This window comes from Drosophila grimshawi, unplaced genomic scaffold (assembly GCF_018153295.1).
Source record: "Drosophila grimshawi isolate 15287-2541.00 unplaced genomic scaffold, ASM1815329v1 contig_1369, whole genome shotgun sequence".
Taxonomy (NCBI): domain Eukaryota; kingdom Metazoa; phylum Arthropoda; class Insecta; order Diptera; family Drosophilidae; genus Drosophila; species Drosophila grimshawi.
Genome location: NW_025062891.1, coordinates 6,436,530 through 6,461,618, shown reverse-complemented (window position 1 = coordinate 6,461,618; position 25,089 = coordinate 6,436,530). Strand labels below are relative to the sequence as shown.

At 41.9% G+C, this 25,089-nt stretch overlaps 1 protein-coding gene across 1 annotated transcript; it reads left to right on the top strand.

Moving 5' to 3' along the window:
- The first annotated feature begins 5,874 nt into the window (after nucleotides 1-5,874).
- Nucleotides 5,875-24,968, top strand: LOC6560232. Its single transcript, XM_032734340.1, has 12 exons — nucleotides 5,875-8,466; nucleotides 11,983-12,905; nucleotides 12,976-14,348; nucleotides 14,420-16,125; nucleotides 16,609-16,921; nucleotides 16,983-17,358; nucleotides 18,344-18,990; nucleotides 19,056-19,385; nucleotides 19,459-19,665; nucleotides 19,744-20,037; nucleotides 23,070-23,513; nucleotides 23,581-24,968. Exons 2-12 carry the CDS (start codon nucleotides 12,470-12,472, stop codon nucleotides 24,154-24,156), a joined length of 6,702 nt encoding a protein of 2,233 aa, XP_032590231.1. The 5' UTR covers nucleotides 5,875-8,466; nucleotides 11,983-12,469; the 3' UTR covers nucleotides 24,157-24,968.
- The last annotated feature ends 121 nt before the right edge of the window (nucleotides 24,969-25,089 follow it).

Below are 25,089 nucleotides of genomic sequence, written 5' to 3'. Positions count from 1 at the left end.
CAAAATAAAATAAATACTCATTAAAAATTGTACTTTTTTTTGCACACACACACACAGATACAAATTGCCCACGTATTGTAAACAAACACGCACACACACACACACACAGCTATTTTCAAACGTCAAGATACATTTTTGCGGCACATTTTTATCTTCAAGAAGCGTTCGCCGTTTTTTTTTCTTTTTTATCTAAGAAATGCGGCAAGAAAAGGCAGACGGCGAGAACGGCGACAGCAGCAGAAGCGAGAACATAGTTTCAAAAGGGAACCCGACAACAAGAAACAAATATGGCCATACATTATTTTCTTAAGCCAGCGGCTCTCGCTCTCTCTTATTGCTCTCTCCATATCTCTTTCTCGTTCCCTCTCGCTTTATATATCTGTGCACTCTCTCGCAGCAGCAGCGGCAGCAGCAGACATATTCAAACATCGTAGATGAGCAGCATATTCAACGGCATTCAGCGGAAAATAACATTACGTAGCTGTTTCGCAATTAAAGTAACCAGTTTGCATTTTTTATTTTATTTGCCTGGATTTTCGGTTATGGTTACTCTAATTGTGGAGCAGGTAACGTCAGCAAAATGCCGCTGCTGCTGCGGCCGTCGTTCCTTCTCTTTTTGTATTGCTTGTTCTGCACACACACGTGCATACATTCACACACACACACACACACACATAAAGCGCAGTTTTCGTTTCGTTTCTTTTTTTTTATTTGAATTTTCATATTTGTTAATATTTCCAATATATTTATATTTCCGTTTCACTGTATCGACAATTTCCACGCAATTCGCACTCAATTGCACATATGTAAAATATTTCATCTCATTTCATTTGTTTCATCAGCAGCAGTAGCAGCAAACAGAACAGCAAGCGGCGGCTGCGGCGTCTGCTGGCCGGCGGCTTTTGGGCGTTGAAATTATTTTACATGCATTTGTTTTTGGTTTTTTGTTACATTCAAGAGTTTTGTTTTTTTTCGCTATTGGTCACTTTATTTAGGCTTTGCACGCAGTTGCATGCTGCTTGGTTGCAATTGGATTAATTTATTGGCGTAAGCGATGCGGTTTTTATTTGTTTCAAGCGACAGCTGCACTTTTTAAGTTTTAACACCAACACACACACACTCTCGCACATACACACTCTTATACAATTGCGAACGCACCCAAAACGCGTCTTTCTCGTTCGCTGCTACCAGCACGAATGTCCGATTATTGGTAACAGAAGCACGGCTGCCCAAAAACTTAACATTAGCTGTCCTGTTATTAACAGTGGATATTAATGTTAACTTGCAAAGTTGTCGATATCTGCTACTAATATAGCTATCATTTTATAATTGATGCAATTTCTTGAAAAGCGTTTAAAAAATACAAACTTCTGGAAAAACGTTTCATTTTAGCTGAGTTACTTGGTAGCCAACGGCGAACATATTTAAATTTAACATATGTAAACTGCGTTTGACAATAACATAATAGGTGCATCTAGTCGTTATCGATAGTATGCGATGAGTATCGAATAGTGTCAATGTTGAGAGCAAACAGAAACTTTGAAGATCGCAATGGAACTGGCAAAACTTTGAACTTGGAAGAGCCACAAAAGATAAAGGCGTCTATTGTTTTAATTGAAAAAAGCGGAGTTGCTAACGAAATATATGCGGCTTAATTAATCATTTAGAGGAGCTCCAACTGGACGAAAAAGTAGACACATGATGGAATTTCCAACACCGTATCCCGTCCTGCCGGAGTCTGGAGTAGAAAACTTTGACAGAGGGAGATGAACAGTGACCTCTTGCGGAGGGAGTGAGGTACACTGAAGGTGCCGAGGGCCCAAGCCACATAATGTTTCTGAGAACAAAATTATGACTGTGGAAGGGGGAGTTTTCTGTACGAAGCAGGAAAGGGATATGATGATTGACCTTATAAAGCGGATAATAGATCATGCAAAGGATAATCCTCCAGTCAATTATGAATTCATAGGAACAGATTTGTAGCAAGCATAATCCACCAGCGGCAGCCTCCAAACGTCCTCGACTAGTCCCAAACATCTCCAAGGAAAAATCAAAATCATATTCCTTGTACATCTGCCTTTGCAGCTCAAAAAAGGACTGGAAAAGTGGCACATTCAATACTTGAGTTATTTATTAGTCTAAAAGCATGAAGAAAAAAATAAGTAAATAAAAAAACCGAAGCTCAAATGTTGCTCAACATTGTTGCCGCACATGCTGCTAAGCAAATATGTTTAAATAATAATAGCAATATTAAATTCCAAAAGGGGCTATTAATCAAGTAGATATGTAATGTATGTGAGTGTATTAGCATAAAATGCAGTCAACATTTTCAGCTAAGCTGCTAAGAAACTATTTTATAAAAATGGGTCGCTCAATTCAGAAAACATCGACCAATCGCAAAGTCGATAGCAGGTTTTTAGGGTGACCAAAATTGCGTTAACATTACCACCATATCGGCAGCTCAACGAATTGTGGTCGTGTTCGATAGATGCAGTGCTGCGTCGAAAGTTGTATCGATTGTGCTTATCGCGCGTCTACAGCTTGCTGGTGCCATCTCAGTAGTGCGACTAATTAAGTTTAATCCAAGTCAACAACATAAATTAGTGCAATGCATTCCAGCGCGCAAGTCGACGCACAATAAAGTAAATGTGAATGCTTGGCGCTAAAAGGAAAAAAAAAACAGTACAAATTCGGCCACGCAGCGTTGCATGAGTATGTATGTGTGTGTAATATATGGGCATATATGGCATACATATGTGAAGTTTATAAAGAAGCGTAGTTTTGTGGAGGAGCATACTAAAAAATAGTGCTCGTAGGAGTTGCAGCTTTGCCAGCAACGGGAGCATAAAATATCGATTCAAAGTGCATGCAAACATATGCATACATACATATGTATTAACGTGTGGTTGTGTATGTGTGCGTGCGTGTGAATGTGTAAATGTTATTGCAAATGTAAGAAGAAGCAGAGGCTCACGCGCTTCTTTTCTACACTGCCAAAGCAAAAAAAAAATATAAAAAATTGTTCATTAAATTCATTGCTAAAACGTGAACGTGACCAGTTGTTTCTGGCTGAAGTGGAAAATACGTTTGAAAGATTTTTTTACCTTGTGGCATTTTCTATTTGTTTTTTTGTGAAGCCGCAGTCTCCACCAGGTATGTGTGAAATACAATATAAATTTAAATGTGATGCTGACGTTGCTGCGTTCATCTATAGAAAAATGCGCGCCCATTATAAATATATATATACATATATATAAACGTATGCAACTACATACATGCATATACACATACACATATAAGAGAGTGTTGTTCTTGGGAGCGTGCATGTGTGTGTAAGTAATTGCACATAACCTCAATTCCTCAATTGATTACGCTCAGCGATAACGCTTGGAGAGAAATGAGCGTCTCACCAGCTAAATTACATTTTATTCCTTAATTAAGAATTAATTAATTGCTTACCGTAGTACACAGAATATGCACAAAAGGCTTCTGTCTGCCTACGTTTGAGCAAAATTTTCTGTGTGTGTGTGGTGTCTGTGTAAATTGTGAACGTAGGCATTTTGAACTGCCTTCGGATGTATAATTTGATAAAAGTGTATATCAAATAAAATGCCATACACAATAAATTGCTGTAAAAGCGAAGGTATTGCAAAGAGCAACAACAATGACGCATATCATTTATACAAACACGCTCGGAATCGCACACGCATAGAAACATATACGTATGTGTGGCTGTGTGTGTGGCTCTCTCTCTCTTTGAGCGAGCAGAGAGTGGGCTCTCTCTCTCTCACACACACACACACACCTTTTATATAAAATACCTAAAATGAAAAATAAATATAATTTATTTTTTTTAATACAATGTTGTCAGCATTTTACATGCTCTCCGCTCTCATTTCTATTGCTGTATTTTTTTTTGTGTTCATTACTAATTTCCCTTTAGGGAATTTCCTTTTGTAGCTTTGCACATTAGTTTAACAACTCTTATATTTCATTAGTTTTATTTACCTTGCAACTTTATTTTATTGTTTGCCGGTGCGTTTAGTTTTCAGTTTTTGCTTTTCTACTAGTTTTTTGTATATATTTATTGTTAGTCGATTGCCTTAAAATTGTATTGATAAGACATCCATTTTTGGGTTTCTTGTCGCGCTTCTGAACCAAGTCAGGTTTGCTTTGAGATTTGCTGAATCTTTTAGTTGTTGCTCGTTTTTTTCTTATATTTATTTTTTGCTCATTTACCGAAAACTTGAAAAACGAGTTTATGTTACAGACGATCGCACTTCGTTTAAATACCCTTTCCTGGAATGGGGCGTTCTAAATTTGCCACCAAATGTGCAATTATATGAATATATTTATGAATCTAAATATAACACATTAATCTCAATTTTATTAATATATGTTTCAAAAATTCAATGCATTAATTTACATATTTAATAAAAATATATTGCTTTAATATCAATTCATTTAAAATATTTATAAATGAATACATCGCATTAGTCTCTTAATAAACTTATAATTAAATATAAAGTTTTTCCAAGGACAGAAATTTGATTAATTAAATAGTTTTTCGAAGAGTATTTAAACGTCGGCATTAAACAGTCGTCTTTTTATGTGTATTTTTGCGCGCTTCTTGTTCTTGTTTTGTTGTATTTTGTATTTGTTTTGTGTGTCGCCTTTTATGTAAATAGAATTGAGACGACGGGCTTCTCTCGCAGCAAACCGCCAACCGTCTTTGGGAGTGCCCCTGTCAGAAATAATTTGTGCAATTTACACAGTGTTCTCTGTGCTTGTGAACCCGGCGACTCTGCGATAATCTAGCAAATTCTTGGCATTTGCAGTCACCAATTCACAATTTTTACATTGTATACACAAGCAACAAAAGTTACTCTATGAAATGCATTATGAATAACAATTAGTTCACAAGGCAGTTGTTGCATCTATATACATATATATCCTCTAAAATTCAAATCATTCGTTAATATTCAAACATGTATTATGAGTAGAACCATTGAGCTATTTATCGGATAGTAACAATAATAATACTTCTATATACATCAATTCACAGTCACAACAATTGTTAAATATATATAATGTCTTTAAAGAAACTATAATTTATAAAAGCATGTAATCAGAAATAACTATAATATATATATTTTTCTGAACACAGTTCATTTAATTTAAAATGAAATATACAAAATTAATTAACTTTGACTGGAAGCCTTTGACAACAGTAGATGCCTTTAAAAACAATAGTTTTATAATCCAGAAATAACAATATATTAAACTGAATCTTAAAAAATTATATTTTTGTGAAATAGAGTTAATTTAATTTCAAGTCTATATATAAAATTAATTAGCTTTGATTTTCAGTCTTTGATAACAGTGGAAATTCACATGAATAATCATTTAATATTAAACAGGTTTTTTTTTTTCTTTGCTTCAGGCCGCAATCTCATATTTTGTTATTATAAATGCACTTTTTGAATTGTCAGCTTTTACTGATTTTGCACGTAATCGTAAGGTATTATCTGATATGGCAGACAAACATATGTACGGAAATTGGGATTTGGTGCAAAAATGCAATTCACGCATAAATATACAGTTATTGCTGTTGTTGTTGTCTGCCGAACTCTGTGTTTCACTTCATTTTTGTATCACATTGAAGAATTCGCTGCTGTTATTGCTGCTGCTGGTGTTATTATTGTTGTTTGACTGCTCATATTTAAATACACATTGTTCCTCTTTATTGTTGCGCAATAGGAAGCGGCACATGGGGGCAATCTGAAATTAGTGTATGGCAATTAGTATATGAGTCAAACCACCTGAGAATACAAATACAAATAGACACACATACATACGTCAAAAGTCAGGCAAACAAATTCACATATTACTCCCACTGTTAATGTCTAACAGACACTGGACAGAGTTAGGAAAGATTGCAGCAAACACACACGCACACTATGCACTCAAGGGTGTTGTTGGACTGTCCCTTTTGCACTTGCTTCGCTTGTGGGGTGGGGAGGAGCTGAGAGGAGGTCGTTTTGTTGTAGGCGTTACTTGTTCAAAACTGCAACTGTAAACTCTGCACAGGCGCCTGTTTTCTGCCTGCTCGTGAACTTTGAACTTTGACTGGCAGTTGTCATGTGTTTTTGTGTGTGTGTGCCTAAAATAATGTTGCCTCGATTTGCATTAACTATCGGCTAACGCAGCGCTACTGCCTGCTGGCAGGTGACAGTCTCTCTCATTCGCTCGCTCTCTCCCTCTCTCTCGTCTCCACCCGCTGCCTGCCGCTCTTTGTGCAGTGCAGCGAGCGCATGAAAAAGAAATCGATAATTGCAAGGTTTCCATTTCCACCACCACCAACACGATGCGATGAGCGCGCACAATTTGCACAAGTATACAGATTTTTATTGCTGCAGCTAGCGCAGAGACCAGGCCAGACCAGACCCATTCAAAGTTTAGTTGCTCTTTCTCGCGTGGCGGCCGATCAAATTCCAACATGTGTTTGACCATTGCAAAGAGCAGCAAGACCAATGCTGCTCACCAATACCAATACATTCACATTCGTACATGTGTGTGTATGTTGTGTGCCTCCGCCATTGCCTTGGTGAGAGATGGCGTTGCCATCGCCGCAACTTGCATCCACTTTAATTTTTTTTTTTACCTTGTGCTTGCTGCTTTCTATGCCCGCTGTGGTGTGTCTCTGTCTTCTTTGTGCTTCTTCTCGTTTCCGTTTTGACAGCAGCAGCAAAAACTAACCATTTCACCACCACTTGCAGAGAATATACACGAATGTAAATAACTGCATGTGTATGCGTGTGTGTGCGTGAGTCAAGTGTAAGGTGAGGTGAGTGGAGCGGTGGCAAGGTGTATGAGGAGGCGCCGACGCCGCCGTAAAGTGTAACCGTGGCAGTGTTGCTGCCAGCTACTCGTCTGTTTAGTTTCTGATTTTCAGTTTTGTCGATTTCATTATGTACTGCAATATCTCGCTGTTCACTGCTCGTGTGGACTCGTCGTGAGTGTAGCGCCTGAGTGTAGGTGATTTCAGTCTCACCTCATTCAATGTCTCTCTCTTTCGCTCGGCCTCTCTCATTGCGACTGTTCGACAGGGTGTTTGAGTTGAGGCTGACACGTTGTTTCCGTCTCTTTGCTATATGCAGGTAGTCATGACTCTTAAAACACCCTGTTGTTGGACAACGTTCATTGGACATTCATGCTGCCGACTCTGTCTCACATCATACGAATTGTAACGGCTGTGCCTTTTGCACTTACGTAAGCTTTACGTGAACCATTTTTTCTGCACTTTGATTTTGTTAAACATTTTCTTTTCAATTTTTTCACATTAAAATGATAGGATTCAAATGCCGACTATTAAATATTTGCTCCGTGCACTGTGTTTCAATTTCGAACATTTTTCTAGCTCTCAAAATACAGCATGTTTTATTCCGCATTCAGTCGGCCGTTTCCACGAAATGTTTTCTGCCACACACACCACACACAGATTGCAATTTGAACAACGTACAGCAACAAGACGAAGACTCGCTGCTTGCTACATGTGCTGGCTTGTGTGTAGATATATATATATAAGCATATATGTATATATATTTATGTATTTACTTATTACTCATAGCAGAGGCAGCGGCAGCAGCAGCAGCATTTTCCCCATTTTTCTTATGTTGTTCGCTCGATGTTGTTGCGCTGCGTTGCCGTTGCTGTTGCCTCCCTGTTTTTAATGTGCTGCTGGCTGTTTGTCGTGTCCTCCGTTGCCATTGTAGCAGCAATAGTAGCAACACAGCAGTCACGAAAATGAAAATGAAGAATTCCAAAGCAACACTGCGCGCGCGCATTTACTCCTCTCCCGCTCATCCACCCGTTTCTGCTGTTGCTGCTAGCGCCGCTCTCTCTACCTCGAGTTTCTCTCTCGCGCTCTTTCTCTCTGTGTGTGTCCGCATTTCGCGCTCTTTTGTTTCTTTGCTCACACTGGCCCTCGTCGTTTAATCGAAAATGTTTGCGGCGGCGTTAAGACGTACGAAAACGTTTCCTCGCCAAATTTTTGTGAATATCTGTAGAAATTCACTGGGAGGAAAATTGCTAAAAAGTGAATTTCAATTAAATCGTGTACAATTTTTAAAATCACATCCGTTTGCCGCGTAGCATTTTGTAAATAAGCTCAAATTGTAGTCGAAGCTGAAGCGTAAATATATAATAATTGTGAAAAACTGCTCCAATACATACATACAACCAAAAAAAAAAAAAATCCATGTACTAAAGAAGAAAAAGGTGAAAAGTTGTACAGTGTGAAAAATAATGCTAGTGCAAAATACTGCGTAAAACGTGAAAGTTTTGAATAACAAGTCAAATCAACGGTTTATAGTAAATACTCTTGTGTATGTATATATGTATATGTGCATACATACACTTTACGAATACATACATACATACATAGATAGTTACACCGTTTCTGATGTAAGTTCCCTTTCGCGGGTTGAGAAATATCTAAGAAAAGCGATCGAAATATTGTTGAAATATATGATATCAGTTTAGTTATATGATAATTTATACCATCTGCGTACTTGTTCATAGCAAAAAAAACTTGTGAAAAATACAACATTTTTAGGTTAGGTCAATTTCAATTGGTTTATATACGCGACAACGGCGAACACGAACACACACACACGCCATGCACAAAAGACATGCATACATATACATACGTATAAAACAGCGCACAGACAAAAAGTCGTCGACGGGCTGCTGCTCGCACTCAACTCAACACACACAGACACATATTCACGCACACAGTTACAAACACGCGTATACACACATATACACAAGTTTTTAACATTGCTTTTGGTTTGCTTGTGAACTGACTGTATTTTTTCAACGTAGTGTGTCGTTTTATTTTCGTTCGTTCATTCGTTCGTTCGTCCGTCTGTTCTCAGTTCGTGCGCTTATCTCGACTTTTGCTTTGATGCGCCATTCGCATGTACGTCTGTATATATCCATATATATATGTATAAAAAAAAAAAATATTTATGCATATGTATGTGCGCGTATTTTGAAAGTGTGTGCGTGTATATATATGTATATATATATATATAATTGGGCTCCCATCACAGAATAACTCAGTGGCAGCTGGCTTGGCCAGCGGCTCCAAGAGTGAGCGCCAACGTCTCGTTCGCACGCTCGCTCTTTCTCTCTCTTGTTTTGTGTGTGTGTATGTGTGTTCAATGAGAGCATCTTCGCTCTCGACGACGACTATTTGACTACTTGGGCTACTATGAGCTTGAATCTACCAGTCTACCTTCTACTTTGTTGTTCTTGCTTTCTGCTGTATTTTGTCTTACTCAAAACGTTGCCTATAGTACATATATATATATATATATATATATATATATACTTCTATATATATACATGAATACTTTCGGTTTGTTGTATTTTGCTTTACTCAAAACGTTGTCTACACGCACACACGTACATACGCACACACACATACATGTAGGCACATAATTCTCTACACACATCCATATGTTTTATGTATTTGCAAAATTTATTAATAGCAAATAGAGAGGTACCCCAGTAGTAGTCAGTCCTCATTGAGTGTAAGTGTGAGTGTGAGTGCAAACGCGGCAAATGAAAAAAAGAAGAAAAAAAAAACTTTAAATACACTAATAAAAAAAAATACAATACCATGAAAAAGTAAGAAGTTTCTGTCGAAGCCAAATATTTTTGCATACTTGGTGCCTACATTCTCCGTGTGTGTGTTACTCTCCTCTGCTACACATAACAAAACAGATAAGATAATAGACGTGTGCACGTAATACACAGCTATGATACATAAAAAAAAGAACCAAGAAAAAATGGAGGGAAAATTTTTTGCCCACATGTCTCCCCTTCGCATATGAGCAACAACAACAGCAACAACTACAACGAACGCCCCAATTTTGTTCGAGCAACGAGAGAGCGACAAATACACACGCACATGCAGATATGTTCATATGTGTGTATATTTTATATGTGTAATATGTGGTTGCGGTGCTCCAATCTACAAACAACAGCACAACAGAGGAGCAATAACAACAAAAGGCAGGCAGAGGCCACACACAGTACTTCAAAAGAGAGAGAGTGGAATGGTAGAGAAGAACTGAGCTAAGCTTGTGCTGTGCCGCGCGACAAACGTTTCAACTTGTTTTTGCATTTGGCCATAACACTTGAAGGATTATTCTCTTTCTCCCTCTACCTCTCGCTCTCTCTCTCACTCTCTTGATAAGCAGCAAAGTGTGTGCCCGGTACAGTTTTCAAATGCAAATTACTGTAATTTGTTGTGTTTACAAATGCACCTCTATTTTATATGTGCGTTTTTTGCTCATTCTTAAATTGGAACTATTTTTCGTAAGGATGATTAAGAAGTTAGAAGAGGAAAGAAGTGGCAAATAGTATTGTCGAGCCATGCTCATTTTACTGCCTCCCGCTAGCGCACACATGTATGTTAAATATATATATATATATAAATACATATATATAATACACACACACACAATTGCTTTTAAATTCAAGTTATATTTACACTTTTAGCGACACGAAAACGCACTCACAAATTACTCGCTTCTCGTTCTTTGCTTTGCTTTGAGCGCCCGCCAAATACTTGTTTATAGTTGTTGCTGTTGGTTGGTTGCTTGAATTGAGTTAGTTCGTTGGTTGGCTGTTGAGCCAACATAAAAAGAAAACTTTGAAAATATCCTAACTGCGACACAAAACAAATATTTCAGCCCTCTTGCGCGCTCTCTCTCTCTCTCGCTCGCAGTGTGCTCTCTTGCATGCTGCTGCAGCAGAATTGAAAGAAAGAAGGAAAGAGCAAGGAGAGAGAATCAGCCGCCTCACCAACACCAACACCAACAACAACACCACCACCAACAATAACTATGTACTCGATTCTTTTGTGTGTGTGTATATATATGTGGCGGGCTGCTGTGTGGCCTGCTTGCCTGTCTTTTGTAAACTGTTGTGTAGATACAGGCAAACACCCTGTGCAGGGCAGCAGCACCCCCCCTTCAAAGAGCCCCCTTCGCTCGTTCTCTGCTTCTCATGCGTTCGCTGTGTTAAGTTTATGCAAGTTGACGTCGTCATCGTGCATGGGTCATAAAAAAAAAGCTCTCAGCAACTCTCTTGGTTTGTCTCGCTGCCTGCTGCCCTCCCTTGCCAGTTTTTACTGTACCCGTTAAAAACAACAAAGCGCGCGCGCCCAATTCCGGTTGCGCTTACTTACACACACATACACACACACACACTCACGACTGATGACTCTCTCTCTGATCTGATGCGCTCACTCTGTCTCCGCTCCTAGCCCTCAGTTGATTTGGCTGCTGCTGCTTTTATTGTAGTTGTAGTTGCTGTTGTTGTTGTTTCGGCTGCGGACATGCAAAGAAATAATTTCTACTACTCCCAATATACGTGCGCGTATATAGTTTAGTGTTGGTTAGTGTGTGCGAGTTTGTGTGTGTGGACATAGTGAAGAATTTGTCGTGAAATAATTTTTAATTTCATTGGAATGTGTAAAATTTGAAATGAAATATACACATTGTCTGAAAAGACTTATTCTCGAGAAAACAATACGAAATCACGGTATTTTCATATTTGAGATAACAGGGATTTGATATCGACAATCGATATATATATGATGAATAATATATATATATATATATATGTATATATAAATTATTATTTTATGTCGAGTTTTTAAGCAGCTGTTTCTCAGAGCTTACTAATCCAAAGTGAATGATCGTCTGCATTTTTTTTTATTATTGTTTTCGTCGCTCCACAAAAAAGGAAAAAAAAGTATGTCATCATCCGGTATTTGTTGGTTGTTTTTGAGCCTCCTCCGGCTGTTACTTATATATATTTATATCTTTCAATTGCGTGTGTGTGTGTGTATTTGTGTGCATTCTACTAATTTCACGCTTATTTAATTTCTTTCATTTCTTGCAGTGAGTGCGATTGCGAGAGAGCAACGTAACTGCGACTGCGACGTGGCAGCGCCAAAAGCACACTACTACTAACCACAACAACAAGAAGCAATCTGTGCATTTGACGTTGAGGTAGTTTTTGGTGCACATACATTTTGTTGCCTTCCTGCGTGCCCCGCTAAGCGCGGACTGGCCGCGTCCACATACCCAAATGCATAGACAACAAAGGCAGCAACAGCAACAGCAAAAAGAACAACACATGTTGTATAGTAGACGGCGAGCAGAGCAAGTGCTGCAGTCCGGTTCGAGTTTGAGTTTAAATTCAATATACAGTTACCAGTTGCGACCACGAGTCTATTACATACGTTCCTAGAGAGCGTTACGTTCTAGCACACATCCACTCGACGGAGGAGTTCAATCCCCCTCCCTGGAGAGGAGAGCACAACAGCAGCAGGCAAATCAAAACAATAAATAAAACACCAGCAGAAAAAAAAAGAAACAAATCAAGCATGATGAAACGCACGCGTATCGATGAAGTCCAATTTGGCACACGTCCCGGCCCAGGACCAGGCGGAGTAGCCGGTGGTGCCAATAGTGGCACAAATAGCGTGGGCGTCAATACAGCTGGTGGCGTTACGATTGGCACTGTCGTTCCGAATGCACATAGTGCCACAATTAGTGGCATTGGTTCGATACATCATCGGATATTGACGCCACAGCATGGCGGGGCACAGACCATTGCCTACTTGCCATCGACAACACCGACGGCAACGAATCTGAAAACAACGAGCAGCAGCAGCATTGTCGATAGCGCCAGCACTCAAACAAATCCAACAGGAGCGGGACCAACAGGACCTGTTGGAGGCGGTGGTGTTGGTACCGTCGTTGGCAGCGTTGTCGTCTCCACGGGCAGCGCTGGCACTCAAACCTTGCAGTATACCACATGTAAGTTCAAGTTGAATGCAGGACTCATACAAGACTTGCTAATCTCTCTCTTTCTGTGCTCCGTTTGCAGCTTATAGCGTTGCCTCCATCCAAGCGGGCGGCACGCTAAAGACCAGCACAGCAGATGGCGGCAATGCGGTGCAAATACACGTCACTGCCGGCGGCACGCCAGCTACAGCGGGAGTGGCAGGAGCAGGTGGAGTTGGTGTAGGAGTGGGAGGCGGCTCCCAAACCGTATCCAGCAGCTGTCAGACGGCAACGATACGTCAGCGCACCATTAGCGGCACCCAAACAAATGCCAGCGCCAGTCTGACGACAACAGCACAGCAGACAACGCAACCCTCAGCACAACAACAGCAACAAACGCCACCCAATGGTGGAGCAGCAGCTGCAGCCGCAGCAGCAGCCGGCAACAGTACACCACCCCAGGCTCAGGGGCAGACAGCAGCTGGTGGTGGCGGGGCAGCGCCGCGTCTTAAAGTCGAGGATGCGCTCAGCTATTTGGATCAGGTGAAATACCAGTATGCGGATCAGCCGCAGATCTACAATAATTTCCTGGACATAATGAAGGAGTTCAAGTCGCACTGCATCGACACACCCGGCGTCATTGAGCGTGTCTCAACGCTCTTCAAGGGCCATACGGAGCTCATCTATGGATTCAATATGTTTCTGCCGCCTGGCTATAAGATCGAAATCCATTCCGATGCGCTTGGCTGCTCCGTGCCGGTTGTCTCAATGCCATCGCCACCTGGAGCGCCCACCAGCACTGGAACGGTTCACATGATTGCCGCCGCCGGTAACAGTCCGCTGGCGAGCGGTGTGAATGCGCACACAACGCTCAAGTCGCTGACACAGGCACCAGGTCCGGTTGGTGGTGCAGCTGCTGCAGCGGCCGCTGCGGCTGTGGCACAGATTCAAACGGCTGGCGCCGTCAATTTGATGACACACGGTGGCGCCTCGCTTACCCAAACGACAATACACGCCCTGCAGCCGGGTGCAGGAGCAGCTTCCACAGCTCAGTCACCGGGCGGTGGTCATGTGCACGTCACCAGCAGCTCGGCAGGAACGACGGTAGCGCCGCCACCAGGCGTAGTCGGTGTCGGAGTCGGTGTATCGCCATATGTGCCACAGAATTACTCAAGGGATCGTGGTGCAGCTGCTGCTGCTGCTGCGGCGGCTGCTGCTGCTGTTGGCGGGGAGCAGCGAGCGACAATAACACCCACTGGACCAGCTGGCACTGTTTCCTCATCGAATATTGCCGTTGGGCCACCAACGCCAAACTCACTGAACGAACTAAGTCCACACACGACGGGTCCCGCTGCCCAGCACAATTTGCATCACATCCAGCAGGCGCATCAGTCCCTGCTGCTGGGCGAGACGACGGGCCAGCAAAATCAGCCGGTGGAATTCAATCACGCCATAACCTATGTGAATAAAATCAAGGTGCGAACACACATCCCTAATCTTTATATATGCAAATATCCTAATCTTTATTTCGTTTTAATCTCGCGCAGAATCGTTTCCAAAGCCAGCCGGCCAAGTATAAGAAATTCCTGGAGATCTTGCACGCCTATCAAAAGGAGCAGAAGGTGATGAAGGAGGGCAGCGGTGCCAACAGCGGCCTCAATCCCGGCAAAATGCTAACCGAACAGGAGGTGTACACGCAGGTGGCCAAACTCTTTGGCCAGGACGAGGATCTGTTGCGTGAATTCGGTCAATTTTTGCCCGATGCCACCAATCATCAGTCATCCGCTGCTGCCGCACAATACATGTCCAAATCATCGTCGGCCCTCCACAACGATCATCACAATAAGCAACAGCAGCAGCAGCAGCAACAACAACAGCAGCAGCAGCAGCAGCGGACGACAACAACGGCAACATTGAGCGGTGGGGCGCACATCAGTATGTCAACGGCATCGCCGTCGGCGGCGGTGGCTAACAGTGGTTCGCCGCTGCATCATTTGAGCAGTGGGGCGACGCTGTCACAGATCGATAGCAGCAGTGCGCATGCGCATGCCGCTGCCATTGGCAATCTGTCGGCGGTGAATACCAGCGTCAGCATCAAGTCCTGTGCCGTTCAACAGAATCACATCATCAGCAGCGGCAGCATCTTTGAAAAGGACTTTCACGGACTCAGCGCACAACAACAGCAGCAACAACAATTGCAACAGCAGCAGAGGCATCCGGGTTTGCCGCCCCCACCTCATCTGCTGGCCACGCAGACGACGGCGGGTGGACTGCGTGGTGGCGTTGCTGGTGTCCTCGATCAGCGGAACAATCATCATGCCCAGAAGTATGTGGCCCAGCATCATGCGAACATGTCGCAGAAGAAATCGCCCAGCTATGGGGGTGCTGGTGGTGGCATCACCAATCTGCAGCATCTGCATCATCTCAACGACAATTCGCTGGATCGCAATTCGCCCAACATGGCCAGCTATGTGACAGCGGCTCAGCAGCAGCAACAGCTATCTGCACATCCGCATCCACATCCTCATCACAATACGCACAATTCGAGCAGCGGTGGTCGCAGGCAGGTGATGGATGACCTGACGGTGGGTGCATCAATTGCGGGTGCTGCTGCTGCCATTGCTGGTGGTAATCTCGGTGGACCGCCGCCTGCGAAACGACCCAAGCCATATTGCCGGGATGTCAGCTTCTCCGAGGCGTCACGCAAATGCTCCCTCTCCGATATGGCGTTCTTCGATAAGGTGCGCAAGGCGCTGCGTAATCCGGAGGTCTACGACAACTTCTTACGCTGCTTGACGCTCTTCAATCAGGAGATTGTCTCCAAGACGGAACTGCTCGATCTTGTTTCGCCGTTCTTGAAGAAGTTTCCCGATCTGTTGCGGTGGCTCACCGATTTCCTGGGTCCGCCCACAGCTGGCCAGGTGGGTGCTGGTGGTGGTGTAATCGATGGCCTGCCACTCGCCGCCACACAGCGTCAGCAGCAGCAGCAGCAACAAGGGGGCAGCAACAGCGAGCGGGCGAGCAGTCATCAGAGCACCGATTATGTCCAGGACGTGGATCTGTCGCTGTGCAAACGGCTTGGCGCCTCATATTGCGCCCTGCCCCAATCCTCTGTGCCGAAGAAGTGCAGTGGACGGACAGCTCTGTGCCGCGAGGTGCTCAACGATAAATGGGTCTCGTTTCCCACATGGGCCAGTGAGGATTCCACATTTGTCACTTCGCGCAAGACCCAGTTTGAGGAGACTATCTACAGGTGAGTTTTACGGCTTCAGAATTAAGTGCACTACTCCCCCACCCCCCCATCTTCATCCTCATTTGTATCTCTCCTGTCATTTCCCTGTTTAATTTTTGTTTACCTTAAATCTCGTTTCTTGTCCGTCTGTAATCTAGCTAAGTTTGGCATACAACCTTACGCAGTTAAAGTTAAAGCCAGGTTGGAAATTTGTAGACTGATCTTTATAATTTGTATACCATATATCAAAAAATATGAAGGCAACTTTTATTTAACAATTATAATTTATATATACATTTATACTTGGTGGCTTTTTCTTATTTGGTATTGCTAGTCGAGCACTCTCGATTAGTGCGCTCACTCCTCCTGCTTCTGTTGCCATCTCCATCGTCATTTTCATTTCAATTCTGATTCTGTTACTGTGTGTTACTGTTTCTGTTTCTTTGGCTTTCGTTTATATTTTTATGAATTAACCAAATCAACCAAACGCTCTCTAAACGAAAGGAATATTCACAGAACGGAGGACGAGCGTTTCGAGTTGGATCTGGTCATTGAAGTTAACAGCGCAACGATTCGTGTGCTGGAGAATGTACAGAAGAAGATGTCGCGGATGTCGCCCGAGGATTTGGCCAAATATCATTTGGATGATCATTTGGGTGGCACATCGCAGACAATTCACCAGCGTGCCATTCATCGCATCTATGGCGACAAGTCCGGTGAGATTATCCAAGGCATGAAAAAGAATCCCTCAGTTGCGGTGCCCATTGTCCTCAAACGGCTCAAGGTCAAGGAGGAGGAGTGGCGGGATGCCCAAAAGGTTTGCGCACAAATCACAAATTAAATTCAAATATGATATTCAATTTGATTCTTTGTTGCAGAACTTCAATAAGCAGTGGCGCGAACAGAATGAGAAATATTATCTGAAATCGCTGGATCATCAGGCAATCAATTTCAAGCCCAACGATATGAAAGCGTTGCGCTCCAAGAGTCTCTTCAACGAGATCGAAACGCTCTACGATGAGCGTCATGATCAGGATGATGATCCCATGGAGCCGGCCGGGCCGCATCTGGTCTTGCCCTACAAGGATAAGACCATACTGGACGATGCGGCCAATCTGCTGATCCATCACGTCAAACGGCAGACGGGTATCCAGAAGCAGGAGAAGCAGAAGATCAAACAGATCATCCGACAATTTGTGCCTGACCTATTCTTTGCGCCACGACACCCGCTCAGCGATGATGAACGCGATGACGGTAAGCAGCAGCAGCAGCAGCAGCAGGGCTGATTAGGAATACTTCCATTACTAGACTAACAAACTAGCACACATCCCATCCACTAACACAAAGCAACCATTCAATTCAAGTTTTTTGAAACACAACTCTTGAGAGTCTTCAGTCTTTTGATCCATGCAAAAGTCCTGCACGAATACAAAGAATTTAGTCACTTATCTTGCAGACTCGTCGAAATGAATTTCAACAAAGATTCAATAGATTCTCGATAATCAGCTGTTCAAATAGCGAACAAGAATTCTCAATATGATGTAACATACAGTGACTAAATGCTTAAATATTTACATTCATTTGTTCCACAACTTTGGCTGCCGATTGGCCTTGATTATTATCACTTTTCAAATAATAACACTCACACGCACTTTAATTTTTCATTTTGTTTGAGTTGTGTATTAAATTCAAATTAAATTTATACATTTTTATTTTGATACTAACACGTTTTATGTAGATCATTTACCAAGTACAAGTTACTAACCCAACACCACAAACCACAAACAACCCATCAATGCATATTCTTGATGTATGTATAAATATTGAAAATCAAAACAAAACAAACCAAATCAATTTTGTTTATTTTATAGTATCTTTAACTTAGTCAATGTTTTTCGTTTTCTCTTTCTTTTTTCGCACATATTTATATATTTTTTTTATACCAAATATTCGGTGCGTATATTTGCAATGCATTTGCCGTTCGTTTGCAATTTGCAACAATAAATTTGTAATTTAACTGCTGTAACTGTAAATTGAATTGCATAATTATGACTAACCAACCCAAACGACAAAATGGGCGATCGCACAAAACAACCAACCAACCACCACCACCACCACAACAACAAAAACAAAAACAACAACAAAAACAACAACAACAACACAAAAACACCATCGAAAACAACAAATCTTGTTTGTTGCCTGTGCACGTTTTTCTCTATAGCCTTTCCATTTTTGGTAGATGACACTAAAATGGACGTCGACTCGCCGCTGAGTCGCGCTCCCAAAATCAGCAGTAGCAGCGGCGGCGGCACTCCCAACGAAGTCGCATCGCCGGCTCGAAGCAATGCGAGCAGCAGCAGCGGTGGCGCCACAGCCGCCACTGCATCACCAGCAGCAGCAGCAACAACTGTGGCTGCCATTAAAAAAGAGTCGGAAGAGTCGTCCAAAGCGGCGTTGTCTGCAACAACGACAGCAGTTACAACAACAGCAGCATCATCTACAACAACAACAGCAGCAGCAGCAACAACAACAGCAGCAACACTAACAACAACTTCAACAGCAGCAGCAAAATCAGCTGACGATGCCACGCCGTCCACCTCAACAGCCGCAGCAGCAGTGTCAGCAGTTGATATCAAGGAAAAACCCGAGTCAGATGCTGCGCACAAAGCTGGCGAGGAGCAGCCTTCCAGCACAGCCAACAGTAGCAGCAGCAACAACAATAACAATAGCAGCAACAACACTGTGAATGCAACCAGCAGTAGTCCCAAGCGAAGCGACGATGTTGCAACAACAACTACCCCAGGTAGCGATGTGACTGTGAAGCAGGAACTGGAACACTTTGTGCATCCACCGTTACTACCACCGCATGCACAAGGACAACGTGAGGTAAGTTGTTGTGAGGATCCTTTACTTACCTTTACTTACCCGCTCTACTCCACTCCCAATTCTAGGATGAATCCTATTCACTATTCTATGCGAACAACAATTGGTATCTGTTCCTGCGACTGCACGCCATCCTCTGCGACCGATTGCACGTGATGTACGAGCGCGCGCGTCTGCTGGCCATTGAGGAGGAACGTTGCCGGGTGAATCGACGCGAGAGTACAGCGACAGCGTTGCGCTTGAAGCCTAAACCAGATGTGCAGGTGGAGGACTATTATCCCACGTTCCTCGATATGCTGAAGAATGTGCTTGACGGCAACATGGACTCGAACACCTTTGAGGACACGATGCGTGAAATGTTTGGCATCTATGCCTACATCTCCTTCACGCTGGACAAGGTGCGTCTAATCAGGCTTATGCCTTGATTAACTCTGAATACTAATCAAATATCTGCTCAATTTCTTTCTGTAGGTTGTTTCGAATGCCGTGCGACAGCTGCAGTATTGTGTTACGGAGCGTGCTGCTCTCGACTGTGTGGAGCTATTTGCCAGTGAACAGCGACGCCACAGCACTGGCGGCTATTGTCGCGACGCCCACAGGAGCTACGAGCGCGAGATGGGCTACCAGCGCAAGGCGGAGAACATACTCAACGAGGAGAACTGCTTCAAAGTGTACATTGTATGTTGTATTGATGGATTCATCATCCCACCCTCAACTAGTGTCTCTAATCTCTTTAATCTTTCACAACTATTCCAGTACAAGATCGACTGCCGTTTGACCATCGAATTGCTGGACTCGGAGCCCGAGGAAGTTGAAAAGCCAAATGTGGCAAAGGCGCAAAAGTTTAGCAAATATGTGGATCGTCTGACGAATCCAGCAATGGGTGCCGGCGCTAGCAGTAACAGCAGCAGCAACAACAATAACAACAGCAACAACAACAATAATAGCAATAGCAGCACTGGCGGCAACAATGCAACAGCATCTTCCAACACTGACAATCTGATGGAAACGTCCGACATCAAAGCGGAGGAGGAAGAGGAGAATGCCGAGGTGAGTGAACCCCAAAGCAACAGCAATAGCAGAAAAGTAAAATAGCAGCGAAAGAACAAAGTAACAGCTGCAAATAGCAGCAGCAGCAGCTTTGTGTGTGCTTGACGAGTGGTTAACCATGTTGTTTGTGTAATTCTCTGTTGTGATCAGTTGATTGTTTTGTTGTTGTTAAGTTTAGTTAACGGATTCACTTAAGTTACTCAATGACTCGCTCGATGTACGCCTAAATTGTATGTAAGCAACGTGTTTGTTTTTGTACAGCTGGGAAATTAATACGATACTACATATCAATAACCCTAATTTCGATAGTTTTTTCTATCCATGACATGTTAATTAATACTAAATTTATTCCTATATATATAATACATCACTAACAAGCCCAGCGCGCCAAGAGATCCCCTTCCAATTGAAAGTATAATGCCAAGCATGGAATAATTTGTCAATCAGTATCTTAGCTTAAATACCTTCCGAGTAATAAGTCTGAAACGAATTTGAGATAATAGAATTTTCCTTTTGGAACATATTTGTTCTTTTGAAATTTTTTAATGTTGTAAAATTTTGATTTGAATCAGGACCATCGATACTGTGGTCTCTCAGTTATATCTCAGAACAGTTCTTCTCCTTCAGATCCGCTAAAGCTAATTACGTACACCAGACCGTCATAAACACACACATGTATTTTTTTTTCTACATATGTATGTGTGTGTGTGTGCAAATACATACATGTGTATCATATTAATTGCTCTCTTGTTTCGTCTTTGTAAATATTTGGGTTCTTTTCCACTTTCTTCTCTACATTCACTCTTCTCGATATCGATATCGATATTTTCGTTGTTTTGTTTTTCTTTCTTTTTTTTTTTATATAATTCGTTCGTTTCTGCGTGCGGGACTGTTGTGCTTTTCGTACATCTACTTTTCTACAACTTTCCTTTTTATCGTTCTATTTCCTTTCCGTTTCGTCTCTCATTTCAACATGCCGCCTACCAATCGCCACATAATATCCGTATGCGAACCAAACAACAAAAATAAAACCGAAAAAAAGAAAAATGTTCACTAATTAATGCTTTTTTCTGCATTTTTTCTCTCATTTTTTCCACTTTAATTTTTTTGTACCAGGTCAATTCCAAGGCTTGAAATAACAAAATAGTTTTGATAATTTCATTGAATAAGAAGAAGAAAAAATCGTATTGCAAAATGAAATAGTAATTAATAAATTTGTTTTTTGAGATTAACCAACCAAAAACCGCAACAACAACAATAACAACAAAAACCAAAACCAAAGAAAACAGTTTTCATCCCAGTCACCATAAAATCCACCAACACCTGCACCACACACACACAAATGCATTCTCATCTCACAGATATACACATACACTAATTCACCACTACACCACTACCACCATCCAATTATTCACATGCATACACAGAGCATATTTGAATGTGAAAAGTTGAGTTGCCATAATACATAAAACTAAAAACATACATATGTAAATTTAGTACATACCCAAAAAAGAACACATATGCATACATAAATATGTTAACTAGTAGTTTCCAAAATAATATTCATAGGCACGCATTTATTGCAATTACTAATTTCTGATTTCGTTTTACTTTGCGTTCGTTCGTCCTCAAAGCAAGAATAACAAATACAATAAGACAATGCGGTAGAGCGCAGAGCGCAGATAGGCGAATGCTGTAAATAGGGAGAGAGCAACTCAAGTGTGCAGAGAGAGAATGGGAGCTATGAGTGGATGCAGTGTTGTTTACAATGTGATTGTTGTGTTTGCATGCATGCGAGTGTGTGGCGCCTGCATACGTTGATCGATTGTCGCATCGATTATTATCGAAAACTGTGTTGGTTAAATGCCAAATACTAGAGCAATCAAAACGTATAAATTAAACGAAAACAAATGTAAATAATGTTTGTAAGTATGTATGTATGTATGTATTACACGTAACTAGAGTTTAAGTGTTCAGCGTAGACAATTTTTGTAAATGGGTACGACAGTGAGAGTGAGAGAGTTTACTTTTAAACGTGTGTCCTGCTCTTATAGCAGGGGACAAAAACCAAACCGTAGGCGTGTGTTATATATAATTATATATTTAGCATTTTTTATAACTTCTCTACACACATACATGCATATAAGATCATCAATTGTAAACCCAATTGAAATATAAAACAGCATTTTTGATGATATGATGAAAAAGACGAACTGCTGTCTCTTGTTTGGTAGGGTATTTGGCATTTGGGTTTTCTGTTGCTTCCTTTTGGGCTTAGTGCAGCTGGTGGTGTGTGGCACACACACACACCCACACACACATATACGTACATACATTATGTGTATAGTGTACATAGTTGTATACGCTTTTAAGTTTTACGCAAGGTAAGTTATGCCTTACAAATCTCACGTATGCATAAATTCATTTTTAATTCAATTTACATAGACATAATCGATAAACGATATTTTTGTATGCTCTCTCCGAGGCATTTGTTTGCTTTAAGTGTGTATATTTGTTTATTTGTTTTTTTTTTTTGTTTCTATTAATGAATTGTATGTACATATGTAATTGTTGTTTGTTTTGCGTTTTTCAACTTTATAAGTTCAATAAGTTGTGTGTGTGCGTGTGTGCTATATATGTATGTGCATACCCCATATACATGCATACATACATACATGTGTCCAATCTTGGCCTGGTACTGTCTGTCTCTCTTATCAATTTGTGTCGTCTCTTCTTTGGTTCATTCTTCTCTTCTGCCTTAATTCTTGTATTCTGTCTTCTCGTATTAGTGCTAATTGTTAGTTATCGATAACTCGTAATCACACACACAGACCACATACACACGCACACACTTACACTCACACACATATATATACCTTAGGTTTAAGTGTACAATTTAATTACCTCTATTTATGTTTTGTGAAGCATGTTTGAATTGCATTTACAATTAATGTTTATGTTCAATCTTCTTGTGTCATATTCTTGTACAAATATACTTAATGCATTCTCTGTCATTATTCTCGTTTTTGCAGCTGTTTCGCGGCGCACGCAAAAGGCGTTTTCTGCTGCGCAACAAGCGCCGCTCGCAGCTGCATGAGGAGCAAGTGCGTCAGCTCTTTGAACAGAAGCGCATCTGCAGCGGCGATACAAATGCAACTCATACGCCCACTGCTGGTGCCGCTGCCGCTGCCGGGGCGACCGGGATGACAGGCGAGGCGGCAGCAAATGCCAGCAATAGCACCAATAATAACAACAACAACAATAACAATAACAACAATAATAATAATAACAATAACAACAACAGTTGGAATAAACGCGCACCGGAACGCTTGGGCGCCCCACAATTGGGGCTGGCGGAGCAGTATGCGATCAATGATCGCGACGAGATCAGCACCAATGCCAGCAATGGACGCTGCTTTGTGACCAGCAAGAATCTCAATCTACTCAAATACGATGCAGTGCGTCGTGCCAAGAAGGTGAGTCTCCCTCTCCCCCTCTCCAATTCTGGCCAATTGCTAATTCTCTCTTCGTTCATTTCCACAGAGTCACTGCCGAGTCACACAGGCCAAGTACAAGCGTTTCCATGGCTATGTGAATCGTTGGCTGCAACAGCATGTGAGCGAACAGCAGCAGCAGCATTGCAACGAATGGCTGATGGGCAAGACGCCGGAGCAAATCAATGCCAGCGGCTGGGGCGCCACCAGCAAGACCAAATCACTGCAGCAAAAGGATACGTCAAAGACGCCTTATCGCATCTATACGCGCTACAAGGTGCTACAACCATCCAGTAGCAGCGGCAGCAACGCAAATGTACCTGTCGCAACTACAACAGCAACAGCAGCAGCAACAATTGCAGCAAACATACCAGCAACAGTTGCCGCCGCTGTGGCAGCAGCAGCAGCGGCAACCACTGTTACATCCAGCACACACTCGAATCTCAATAATGCCATCAGCAGCAGCAACATTTTAAATGCCGACACAACGACAACATCAGCAACAGCAACAACAACAAATGCACCTCAACAGCATTGCAATAGTGCGGCAGCAGCAGCAGCAGCGGCCACAGCTGGCAATAATGCGGAGGCAGCGTTGCAGCAAGTGCGACCCATGGAAAGCTAACCGGCAATCGTTGCAACCGTTGCCGCCACCTGGGCACAAAATGCGGCATGCATGTGAAGCTTCAAGTGTTAATATAAATATTATAAATTGTGATAGCAGTTCTTGGACACAGTTTAAGCAGAATATAGCCTGCTATTGAGATAATGTGTGTGCGTGTGTTTGTGTGTGTCGAGCCAGATCTAAATCCAAACCGTAACCGTAACCTAACCGCAATCGGTAGTTAAAACCGGTGGCAAAAATCCAAGCTCTACTTTTTCATGCTGTACAAAAAGTCATTTAAATTCTAGGCGTAGTATTGCTCCTAATAATCATATTTCTAGGCTTACTACTACATCAACTTTTGAGTATCGCGTTTAGTGTTAGTTTATTTAATTATACGGCAGCGTTTCTAGCTATAAGTGATTCATATGTACACACACACACATACATACACAAACAAACACAATGATCGTCGTTGAGAAATAGAAATCCATACCCGTGTAAACCCCACAAGAGTTGTTGCGATCCTTAGCATGCTAAATAAAACACACAACACACATTTTAATAATTAACTGGAATCGTTTGTGGGGCGAATGCGGGACGAGTTTGTGCTAATTAAGTTAATATCAACGTCTGTTTAGCTTTTAAGATTTTATGAACCACACACAACTTTTAATTTTACAACAAAAAAGTAACGTATTTTTATACAAAACAAACCTTGTACAATTCCTTGTGAATACTATTGATTACACGCCTAACCTTAAGCTTAATTTAAGTTGTAAAGATCAGATGAGCCTAATTAAAAAACAAAAAACACGTATCAAAAGTGAAAACATTGGTCATTTTTTCTGCACTGGTGGATGAAAGGGCAAACGGAATAATGCAAAGGAAACTGAATAATTTATCAATTAGAGAATCTAAATGGGAAGCAAATAAAAAAAAGGATTTTATATT

Coding starts and splice junctions, on each gene's coding strand:
- LOC6560232 (XM_032734340.1), top strand. CDS start 12,470: ATGATGAAACGCACGCGTATCGATGAAGTCCAATTTGGCACACGTCCC. Junction 12,906..12,975: donor AACCTTGCAGTATACCACAT/GTAAGTTCAAGT, acceptor CTCCGTTTGCAG/CTTATAGCGTTGCCTCCATC. Junction 20,038..23,069: donor AGGAAGAGGAGAATGCCGAG/GTGAGTGAACCC, acceptor TCGTTTTTGCAG/CTGTTTCGCGGCGCACGCAA.